We start from the raw sequence: 11915 nt of genomic DNA, 5'->3' as shown, positions 1-11915 counted from the left end.
GTTTTGTCCTCATCTTTGAATTCAGTCTCCACATTAGGATCTAATAAGGAGGATATCGATGATGAGGACTTCAACACGAATTCAGGATTGCAATGTAAAACTTTAGTACACTACCAGAGTCAGAGTATGGACTCCTACATGACACCTAAAAATTAAGCTCAAATGAGTGGCCCTAAATATCACTCTAAAATTTGAATACATACAACCTACTCATTTAATAGAAAATGGAATTATTAAAAAATTATGCTCTTAGTTTTAATTTCACGTAGGATTTAATACAATAAATGGGAGTGTCACAAATCGAATGATTAAATATGACTAGAGGAGGAAAAAGGCTTCATGGATGAGATGGAATTTTAGTCATTTGTGTCTCATGTAAAAATCAGATATTGTGTACCTTAAGCAAAATGGTAAGAAAAAAAAAATTCCAAGTGAGTCTCTTTTTCAAGACTCCTACAGACTGAAGTATCCGGTGTCGTTTTACTTTAGGTTCTATGCTGTTATTTCTATTAGTGCTAAGAATGTATGGCTTAACAGAACTTGTTATTCTCCACTTTGCTGCTGGTCACTAACTTTCCTCTCTCTCTCTCTCTCTCTCTCATTTCGCCCTTACATCACCAACCAAAAGATATTAAATAAAAGCAAAGGACGATGAAATTTTAAATTGTCAAAATCATCCGTCTTTTCCACCCATTCTACTCACTTCCTCATCAAAGTATGTTCCAAAATGAGAATAGAAAATTTGCACTCTTAAGCCCAATTGAAAAAAGTAAATGCAATGTTGTATTTTGATCCACCGTCACAGTCCTCCTCGTCTCTGAAAAGTGGGCAGAAAGACAAAAAAAGCAAACTTAAAAAAAAAAAAAAAACTAGTTTCTTCTCCGTGTATCTCCTGTGAAGGGCTGGTGGCCAAAGTGGTGAAAGAAATGCACGAAAGCAGATGTGCTGAGCTTTTAGCATCCCGGCAGATCCCTCATCACAAGAGGGGAAACACGGTAGCTCAAGCTCGGACGGACTGTTGGCAGGATCGCCGCTTAGGAGCAGTCCTGGGGCGAGGAACCAACAGCTTACAGATGTGCACACTGACTCCAGATATTCTATTTCATTCAGCCAAAATTTTTAGAAAATCGTAATGTATGGATGTATGTGCTACACGTACACTAGGTGACGGGTCGCCACGAACATCATGACATGTTTGACATACATGACGTAACCCGTGTCAGCCTTTCCTGGCCCCGTCTGTCCAGACTGTGACTCCTCGGGCCCGCAAAGACCTGGGCATGAGACGCGGGGGTGGCCGCGCGGGGAGATTCCCTGCGTCCTGGGACCTCCGGCCGCTCGGATTCCGGGAGAGGAGGCCCCGGATTCTCCCTCCCGGCAGGGGGACCCGCCGCGGCGCCCGCGCGCTCTCCGAAGCTCCCGGTCAAAGACTGCGGAGAAAGGGAATCCGGCGCCAATCGCCCTCCGGAACCGAGGGGGGCAATTCGCTTTGCACCCCCTTGGGGAAGTCCGAGGCAGCTTCTCGGGTTTCCGATTTTCTCATTTGCGTGGAGTCAAAAAAAAAAAAAAATCCTTACGCAATTATTAAGTAGACAGGGGGAGGGGAGAGTGATGGGGGGGAGGGGGGTGGAAAGAAACAGTCATGCGTCACGTGGGCTTAGTTATCATGCATAAAAGGAAGGTTCCGTCCGTTAGCGACTAGTTGTCAAACAACTTGCAGCGAGCGTCTGGAGCACGCTCGGGAACTCCGCACAGCGCCTGCCTCCTCCAGCGCCGCAGCCCCGAGCCCAGGACGGGAACGCCTCCGCCTCCGCCTCCGCCGCCGCCTCCGCCTCCGCCGCCGCCTCTGCCACCGCCCGCGCTCCGCCCGCGCCCCGCCCGCCGCCGCGATGCTGGCCCGCGCCCTGGTGCTCTGCGCCGCCCTGGCGGTCGTCCGCGCAGGTGGGTACCTGGCTCCCCGCCGCGGGGACTCCTCGGCTGGGTGATCGCCGCGGAGCTTCCGCTCGGACCGCCGGGACCCGCTCGGGGCTTTGATGATGTTTGACCTGGTAAAGGGCTTGGACCGTTTGGGGCCCCAAGGACTGGGTGTCTCTCCGAGCTTTGCCACCTGCTCTGCTCAGCCTGAGCCAGTCACTTAGCGGGTGTGGGTCTCCCTTGTCATCCGCTAATACGTAGGACTGAGTAGGGATACTAATTTGCCGATGGTCATTATGATAAGGCTCCGGATCAATCAATATAGGAGATGTTCTGCTCTTGGGGAGTGGGAGGAACTGGTTTACGTACCCTAGTTGGTGCTTTCCTGACCCAGGAAAGCCCAGGTTACTTTTTGAAGATAAGCAAAACATTTTAACAGTAAGCTGTTTTTACGCTGAAATTTCTCCCACATTTTGATTAATTGTACTAGATACCTCCACTTGACTTTTGAGGGTGCTACTTCTGTGAGGTCCTTAAAAATGCTAATTTGAACATCTCCAAAGTTACTAAAGACAGCTTGGCAACATCGCTTCCCTGGTTGAACGTTGTTGGCCTTATTGAATTTAGATTTCTTGAATTTATTTATGTAAAGTTGATCCATACAATTCAATGTTAAATGAAGATTAAAGAATGAATCATTTACTGTCCTTACTTTTTTTTGTAGCAAATCCTTGCTGTTCCCACCCATGTCAAAACCAAGGTATTTGTATGAGCACAGGATTTGACCAGTATAAGTGTGACTGTACCCGAACAGGATTCTACGGCGAAAACTGCTCAACACGTAAGTGTGCCCTTGGGGGTGCCCTCATTTGGACTGGGGATATGTCCAGTTACCATTTTACATACTAGTGTCTCATAATAGGTCCTATTAATCTTTCCCTCTTCTGTTTTTGCAGCGGAATTTCTGACAAGAATAAAATTATACCTGAAACCCACTCCAAATACAGTACACTACATACTTACCCACTTCAAGGGAGTCTGGAACATTGTCAATAACATCCCCTTCCTGCGAAATACAATTATGAAATATGTGTTGACATGTAAGTACAAGTCTCTTTCTAAGGTTTTCAATTTCCTCAAAGAAAAATGTTCTTTATAAGACTTTAGATTATTAAACCTTTTAAGATTTTATTTATTTGAGAGAATGAACCTGAGTGGGGGGAGGGGTGGAGGGAGAAGCAGACTCCCTGCCGAGCAGGGAGCCAGACAAGGGACTCAATCCAAGGACCCTGGGATCATGACCTGAGCCAAGGGCAGATGCTTAACTGATGGAGCTACCCAGCCGCCCCTTTGCCCTCTATCTTAATGGCCCAAAATATTGACATTTCGGTCCCATTCAGTTTGTAAAGTTCTGTCTCAAAGTCAGAATTCTACTTACAATCCTGTATACCTCTTCTAAATTCACTGCTCTTACCAATCTGAAAGAAGCGTGGTCCAGTTGTTAATTGAATATCCATGGACCACTGGTTTACAATAGGTTATCTTTGATGGAATTAAATTCGGTCTTTAGTGCCACTTTGCACGTTGTACAATAAAAGTGAACATTGATATGTCTTGCGTATAGGAACAAATAAAACAATATTTTTTTCTTAAATTTCAGCCCGGTCACATTTGATTGAGAGTCCACCAACTTATAATGTGAACTACGGCTATAAAAGCTGGGAAGCCTTTTCTAACCTCTCCTATTATACCAGAGCTCTTCCCCCTGTACCTGATGACTGTCCAACACCCATGGGTGTGAAAGGTGAGTACGGGGAGGCAGTTAGACATGTATTCATTGCAATAGGGATTGGGTTGCTACCTAGAAAATTCAGCCCTGAACTATCATTTATTTGTTAATAAAAGCATATTTTTTGCTTGAGGATATCTGTGAATCTCTAAACTATTAAACTATCCTATGAAAGTGGACATTTTGGTATAATATCTTCACATTTTCAAATTCTTTCACTAAAACCAAATTAATACTAGTTAAAGTAAAACTATTCAATGTTTCCCTATATCTTAGAACTTCCATTTATATTATAATCCTATTTACACAGATGAATACAGTTCACACCTTTATTTCTCCTGTAAGTGAAGAAAGCCCCAGACTAAATTGACATTCACTGCTTGCTTGAACTTGTAAATGAATTCTTATCTTAGCTTTCTCATTCTTCAGGCAAGAAAGAGCTTCCTGATTCAAAAGAGATTGTGGAAAAGTTTCTTCTGCGAAGAAAGTTCATTCCTGATCCCCAAGGCACCAATATGATGTTTGCATTCTTTGCCCAGCACTTTACCCATCAATTTTTCAAGACAGATCATAAGCGAGGACCAGCTTTCACCAAAGGATTGGGCCATGGGGTAAGAAATTCAAATTATAGCAAAAGTCATACTGAGTACTGATATGAAGGAGATACATATACACACCAAATCACTCCCTTGTTAAAAAATTCCATCTATAAAAACCTTAGTGGAATTTCCATTTTAATTCACTTGTTTAGTAAAAATACTCAAGCACACACACGCATATATACAGACATTATTATTTGTAATTTGAATCTTACATTTTTACTTTAAAATATTAGCACTGCAAAAAGTTGCATCTTCAAAAAAGCTATTTGTACTCTGGTTATGCTGCTTTAAATATTGAGATTTTTGCAGCATTATTACACAGTTCCAACTTACCAGTAAGAATTTTATATCAATAATATATTTTCTGATGCTTATTAAAGGAAATACCATATAGTGAAGCATATTATATACTTATAACTCTACACAAGACAGGTTTGTAGTGTCAGAGGACAAACTAATTTACTATTTAGTGGTTGTGAGAGAAACGTGTTTTATCAAATTATTTATTATTTAATGATGAATTACATTATAGAAACTTTATAGAACTTCAACAGCAACAAATTAAAATTTTTCCATAATCTTCCAGGTGGACTTAAATCATGTTTATGGGGAAACTTTGGATAGACAACATAAACTGCGCCTTTTCAAGGATGGAAAAATGAAATATCAGGTTTGTTCCATTGGAATATTAAGAATTGACTCACAACTAACCCATATTTAAAAACTTCCCCTGATTAAAATTTAATGTTTGTACTACTGTTGTTTCTTAGGTAATTGATGGAGAGGTGTATCCTCCTACCGTCAAAGATACTCAGGTCGAGATGATCTACCCACCTCATGTTCCTGAACACCTGCAGTTTGCTGTGGGCCAGGAGGTCTTTGGTCTGGTGCCTGGTCTGATGATGTATGCCACCATTTGGCTGCGGGAGCATAACAGAGTGTGTGATGTGCTTAAACAGGAGCACCCAGAATGGGATGATGAGCGGTTATTCCAGACGAGCAGGCTAATACTGATAGGTAAGCAAGAAGAGAAAATAATTTCAATAAAACCCTCTCCCCCAGAGAAAGCTGGCATGTTACTTTTTATCCGTTTTAAGTAATTCTGGGAGAATGTAGTGAATGGAAAATCACATGCTCCATATTTCAGTCTTTGAGCGTGATTGAGGGTATTAATACTTTTCTGTTTTGTTGGTAAACCAGGACAAAATAGAAGTGAAAGAATAGCAGATTAACAAGATTGCATTTCAGTTGCTTGATCAGAGAATTAATGCTCTAATTTTTTTGTTGTTGTTGTGTAAATAGGAGAAACCATTAAGATTGTGATTGAAGACTATGTACAACACTTGAGTGGCTATCACTTCAAGCTGAAGTTTGACCCAGAGCTGCTTTTCAACCAACAATTCCAGTACCAAAACCGCATTGCTGCTGAGTTTAACACACTCTACCACTGGCATCCCCTCCTGCCTGACACCTTGCAAATAGATGACCAGGAGTACAATTTCCAACAGTTTATCTACAACAACTCTATATTATTGGAACATGGCCTTACCCAGTTTGTGGAATCATTCAGCAGGCAAATTGCTGGCAGGGTAAGCCTTGTTATTGAAAAAACAAAGGACTAATCAGAATTTCTGCCACCAAAGTGATCTTTCTGAACTCTTACTGAAAGTTTAATATTTTGCTAGCCAATTCTTTTAAAAAGCCCAATTTTTGAAAGTCTAAACTTGTAGTCTCCAGCTATCAAATAGCGATATGTAGTCATAGCTTAATATTTTTGAAAACTATTCTATAATTATAGAATCTGCAGATTATAGAAATATTTCTAACTTATTTTGGGTCTCAGCTGGGAGCATTAGTCTTCCCTCCTTTGTACCCAAGGAATGAATGCTTTTAAAGTAGAGATCATCATAAAGATGCCTAAGACCTTATTCTACAATTTAATTCATTTCCCATAGGTTGCCGGTGGCAGGAATGTTCCAGCTGCAGTACAACAAGTAGCAAAAGCTTCGATTGACCAGAGCAGACAGATGAAATACCAGTCTCTTAATGAGTATCGCAAACGCTTTAGGCTGAAGCCCTATACATCATTCGAAGAACTTACAGGTGAGAGAAACTTCTTAAGAATCAAGGGTCAAATGGAAACAAGTTGAAAGGGAATTGAGCAAAGGGTTAAAACTTTTTTTTTTGGTAAAGTTTTTTATACATTAGTTGAATATCTGTTTTTGTCACCTTCACAGGAGAGAAGGAAATGGCTGCGGGGTTGGAGGCCCTTTATGGTGATATTGATGCCATGGAGCTGTATCCTGCCCTCTTGGTAGAAAAGCCTCGTCCAGATGCCATCTTTGGTGAGACCATGGTAGAAATGGGAGCACCATTCTCCTTGAAAGGACTTATGGGTAATCCCATCTGTTCACCTGACTACTGGAAGCCTAGCACCTTTGGTGGAGAAGTAGGCTTTAAAATCATCAACACTGCCTCAATCCAGTCTCTCATCTGCAATAACGTGAAGGGCTGTCCATTCACTGCATTCTCTGTTCAAGACGGACAACTCACCAAAACAGTCACCATTAATGCAAGCTCTTCGCACTCCGGTCTAGATGACATCAATCCCACAGTCCTACTGAAAGAACGGTCAACTGAACTATAGAAGCCTGTTAATCCTATTTATTTATTTATATGGACGATTCCTTTTAACTTAATTATTTAATATTTATGTTAAACTCCTTATGTTACTTAACATCTGTTAAGGAGAAAGGGGTCATACTTGTGAAGATTTTCATGTCACTATTTTAAAGATGTCTTCGGGTTAAAGAGGAAAACAGTTTTCTGTTTTATAAATGAGTTTGACATCCTTTTACTTGAATTTCAGTTTATATTATTATTATGAACAAAAGCGAAGATGTTGGATATTTAAATGCTGTTCCAGGATGACAAAATGCTGCAAGTTTTTTTCGACACTATCGGGATTTCTAGTGTATCTTCCCTGGTGCATTAGAAGCAACTACCTGCACACTTTCTTTTCTTCTGTTAGCCACTGTGCTGGTAGAAACTCTCTTCTGATCAGTTTACTTTCTTGTTTCCTTGATTTTTAAGATCTGAGTATACCTTTCTTTGGACTCTGTCTATACTTTCTTACCTGAACTTGTGTAAGTTTTCAGGAAAACCTCAACTCAGGACTACTAGTAATTTAGCTCCTCTTAAGAGGAATGAAAGGAAAAAAAAACAGCCCTTAAAGGACTCTATACACAACAGTATACACTTATTTTAAGTGAAAGGCAGCGATCTTTTTGTAAATTAATTTTAAATTGTAACAGAAGGCTTCAATGAGGCTAATGACTGACAAAGAACTGTAGGGGGTTCTTGATGGAAGGAAGTCGTATTTCTATTAAGAATATCCTTTCTCATTTAAAAGCAAAGTCAAATTCTGAATAGTTCCCGGGAAGATAATGTTTCTTTTCCACATCTCATTGTCAGCTGACATTTGCTGGTACTGTATACTTAATTTATTGAGGATTATTATTTGTTTTGTTAGGATGTTATTATAAACTAGGTTTAAGCTGCAATCATTTTTTTTTTTGCATTATGTGAGAATCAGTATATCTTCTTTGAGATTAACTCTGAATTATTATGTAAACACTAAGAGAAATTATTTGAGATCTGTGAGTAAATTTTCAGGAACCCAACTCTGGTATATTGAAATATGGCAAGTTGGAATTGAAATATAGATTTCCCTATATACCAGCCCACAGAGAACACTGTGTCTCATTAACCTGCATGTACCATAAGATCTTTACAGTTTTGAGGGACCTATGGATCCTTCATTAAGTCATTCAGCTATAACTTATTGAGGACACAGGTGCAAATATCACTGTGGGTTTTAATATTTTTTGTGGATTCTAATATTTTTAAATCATGCACTGATTACAGATAACATCAGTATTTGTAAATGAGAAAGCATGTCTTTAGGTAGAGAAAGAAAATGAAATTTTATTAAAGGAAATAACTCAGGGGAATTTTTAAGATTTTATGTTTAAAAAGTTAAGAAATAGTCAATATTAGAAGGGCTTATGTAAAAACCTTTTTAACTTCACTGAAAGAAATTTTGTTATTAATATCAATGCCGACTGAATTCGGAGTATAATATATGAATGTTTTGGTGCCTCAGACAAATGTGTATTTAAATTAACTTATGTAAGATGTAAGTGTTAACAAATGCCTGTTTATTTTTATACTATCTAAGAATGAAAAATCTCTTCTAAAATAAATTTTTGACTGTTTCCATATATCTTTGTCATGATGTATGATTTCTCTGAAGCATCTATTCCAAACCAGACTAGCTGTTAATGAAATGATTCTGCCCTCCATCAGAGGTATCCTAGGATCAGTTATCCCTTGTTCACTATAACACTGTATTGGAAAATGTGTGCTTTGTGCTATCAGATAGCAACAATTGTGTTTTGATTGCCTAATCTAGAAGGAAAAAAAACAAGTACAAAGTACACAGAAGGCAAAGAATAAGACAATGTCTTATTTTGAAGGTACAAAATAAAGGTACAAAATTAAGGTACAAAATTAAGAAGTTCAAAGAGATGTTCTATTCAGTTGATACCTGGCTCATGGACTTCTGTTTTCCCAATCATGGTAATTTGATAATATCAATATCCACATGGACCACCTATTTAACATCCTACCCGGCTTTTCTCTTCCTTGACCTCCTTCATTCCTGTGATGGCTTCTTCCACCTTATTTTCTATGACTATACATATCTTGATCTTATCATCAGTTGCTATACCATTACCAAAATCTTGATTTCAAGCATCTTCCTTGACTCCCCTTCTAACTCACCTATCTTAGTACTCACACTTTAACATGTTACTCCCTCTCTAGTTCCACTGAGCCTACTGATCCATTGGCCTCATCACTATTCATTACCCTCATTTATCTCATTTCCTTACAATCACTCGTCTACTTTCTCTCCATTGCACTTAACAGGCTTGATTTCATTTCTGCCATCCTTATCTGCTTATTTGACTTCTTAGTAGCATTCAGCACAAATGTCTGTAGTTTCTTTCAGTAAAGATTTTTTTCCCCTTGGCTTCTTGGTTTGATACTTTCCTGGTCTTCACCTTCACACTTAAAAAATCTCATCCTCCACTGTATCTATAAATTGTAGTATCTTAATTCCCTGCTTTTTATCCGCCCTCTTCCAGGTTAATCTCATCTAAGAACTTGAAACATTAATTATCACTCCCAAACATTTCTCCAGAACAATCTCAAACTGTCAATTGACAACTTATCCACTCAAATCCATACATTTAATGTCCTATTTTACAATCTCTGCCCTCTTTGTACCAATCCAAAATAATCATCCAAAGGACACCACCATGCTGTTCTCAAGCAAAAAACCCCACTTTCCTTCACACCCATAGTCAATCCCACAGCAATCTTGTTGATTATAACTACAAACAAATTCTACACCTCTCACCTTTTCTCTAACTCCAATACTACTAACCTAGTTGATACAGTTCTCTCTCAACTGGCCTTCCTTCTATTCTTGCCTCATTCCAAACCATTCTCCTTATAATGATGAGAGTGATCATTTTCAAACATACATCAGATATGCTCCTCTCCTGGTTGAAATCTTCCAATGACTTCCTATTACACAATGGATAAACCTAAACTCCTCATCCTATCTTAAAGTGTCTCAGTAATCAGACAGACCCCTGCCTATCTGATCTCATCTACCATAATGTCCTACCTTTGTTTTCTGTGCTCCAACCACATCTGCTTTCTTCTGATTTGTTCACCATCAGGGGTTCTCAAGCTGCTGCCTCTGTTTAGAATGCTCCTTCTTCTGATTTCCACATGGCTAGAACCTTCTCAATGTCCAAATCTTGGCTCAGATGTCTGCTTCTCAGAAAGGCCTTCTCCAATCACCAAACTAACTACTCTTTAAGCTCTTTCATCTTCTTTTTGGTGTTTGTTTCTGTTATTATCTTGATTTGTATGTTTATTATCTGTGTCCCCTCAGTAGAATTTCATGTCTATGAAAGCAAGGACCTTGTTTGCATTATTTACTGCTCTCAGAACAGTGTCTGGTACTTAAAGGGCATTACAAAATATTCAGTAGGTGAACAAGAATAAACTTCATGAAAAAAGTAAAATATATGGTGATTCTTAAAGAAAGAGTAAGCTCTTAGAAGACAGAGATATCCACTCTGGAAAAAATATTTGGACAGTTTTTCTAAAACTAAAAATTCCCTTATCATGTATATTAGTTTTCTATTGATGTTATGACAAATCACTACAAATTTACTGGCTTCATACAACACAAATTTATTATCTACAGTCCTAGAGGTCAGAAATAAGACAGATCCAATGTGTTAAAATCAAGGTGTCAGTAGCGTTGTGTTTCTTCTGGAAGCTCTAGAGAGAATCTGTCTCTCACCTTTTCTGGCTTCAAGAGGCTAACTGCATTACTTGGTTCATGGTCCCTTTCTTTATCTTCAAAGCAGCAGGATAGCACCTTCTAATATCTCTGACTCTGATCCTCTTGCCTCCCTCTCATCAGGACCTTTTTTTATTACTTTGGGCCAATAAAAATAATCTGGGAAAATCTCCCTTCCTCAAGATTCATAATTTTTTTCACATACACAAAGTCCCCTGGGCCCTGCATGTAAGGCAACTTATTCACAGGTTCTAGAGATTAGAGTCTAGAAATCTTTGGAGGACCATTATTTTACCTACCACATTATACAAGCCAGCAATTGAACTCTCAGGCATTTATCCCAGAAGAATAACTATGTTCACATAAAAATTTGTGTATGAAAGTTCATAACAACTTTATTCATAATTGCCCCAAACTGGAAATAATTCAATATCCTTCAAAAGGTTAACTGTTAAACAGACTGTGGCAAACTGTGGTAGAGCCACACCATGCAGTACTATGTAGTGAAACAAACACAACTAATGATACATGCAATAACTTGAATGGAACTCAAAGGAGTTATGCTGAGTGAAAAAAAAAAAAAGCCAGTCTCACAAGGTTATCTATTATCATATATATAATATATCTATTATATATATGATCTGATATTGTGCTGATTGAATATTTTTGCAACTTGATTGAGGTGGTAGTTACACAAAGCTACAGATGTGACATAATTGCATAAAACTATGCACATACACTCACACAAATGCATGTATAAATGGTGAAATCAGGGTAAGTCTGTGGGTTGTACTGAGGTAAATTTCCTGATTTTGATATTGGATTATAATTATGTAAGATGTCAACATTAGAGGAGGTGGTATGAAGGTTGCATGGTATCTCCCTATACATTTCTTTGCAACTTCCTGCAAATTCATAGTTATTTAAAAATAAAAAGTTTTTTTTTTAAAAGGAAGAGATGCAATGCCATTCTTGTTGGCAAGAATAAGTTTACAGGCCACTTTTGTAATTTGATTTCCTTGACTTTTATCCAAACTGCCACAATAGACTGTCTTAGAGTGGATACCTAACCAAGCTGGGAAAATAAAATTCTCTCGAAAAAAAATTCAGAATTAGGATGGAGATTCTAGTTCAGTCTGACAACTGCATAGTTGACAATGGT

The 11915-nt window shown here is 38.7% G+C and overlaps 1 protein-coding gene across 1 annotated transcript; it reads left to right on the top strand.

Annotated features, from left to right (window-relative positions):
* Positions 1-1696: 1696 nt before the first annotated feature.
* On the top strand, positions 1697-8588 carry PTGS2 (prostaglandin-endoperoxide synthase 2). Its single transcript, XM_025430122.3, has 10 exons — positions 1697-1941; positions 2639-2755; positions 2871-3014; positions 3575-3718; positions 4133-4314; positions 4892-4975; positions 5076-5322; positions 5608-5894; positions 6261-6408; positions 6543-8588. Exons 1-10 carry the CDS (start codon positions 1890-1892, stop codon positions 6950-6952), a joined length of 1815 nt encoding a protein of 604 aa, XP_025285907.1. The 5' UTR covers positions 1697-1889; the 3' UTR covers positions 6953-8588.
* The last annotated feature ends 3327 nt before the right edge of the window (positions 8589-11915 follow it).

This window comes from Canis lupus, chromosome 7, assembly GCF_003254725.2.
Source record: "Canis lupus dingo isolate Sandy chromosome 7, ASM325472v2, whole genome shotgun sequence".
Classification (NCBI taxonomy): domain Eukaryota; kingdom Metazoa; phylum Chordata; class Mammalia; order Carnivora; family Canidae; genus Canis; species Canis lupus.
This window is presented reverse-complemented; position numbering and strand designations above follow the sequence as displayed.

Bases quoted from the DNA above. Each gene is read 5' to 3' on its own strand.
- PTGS2 (XM_025430122.3), top strand. From the start codon at position 1,890: ATGCTGGCCCGCGCCCTGGTGCTCTGCGCCGCCCTGGCGGTCGTCCGC. The intron at 4,315-4,891 runs GTAAGAAATTCA...ATAATCTTCCAG, and splicing joins CCAAAGGATTGGGCCATGGG to GTGGACTTAAATCATGTTTA. The intron at 4,976-5,075 runs GTTTGTTCCATT...GTTGTTTCTTAG, and splicing joins ATGGAAAAATGAAATATCAG to GTAATTGATGGAGAGGTGTA.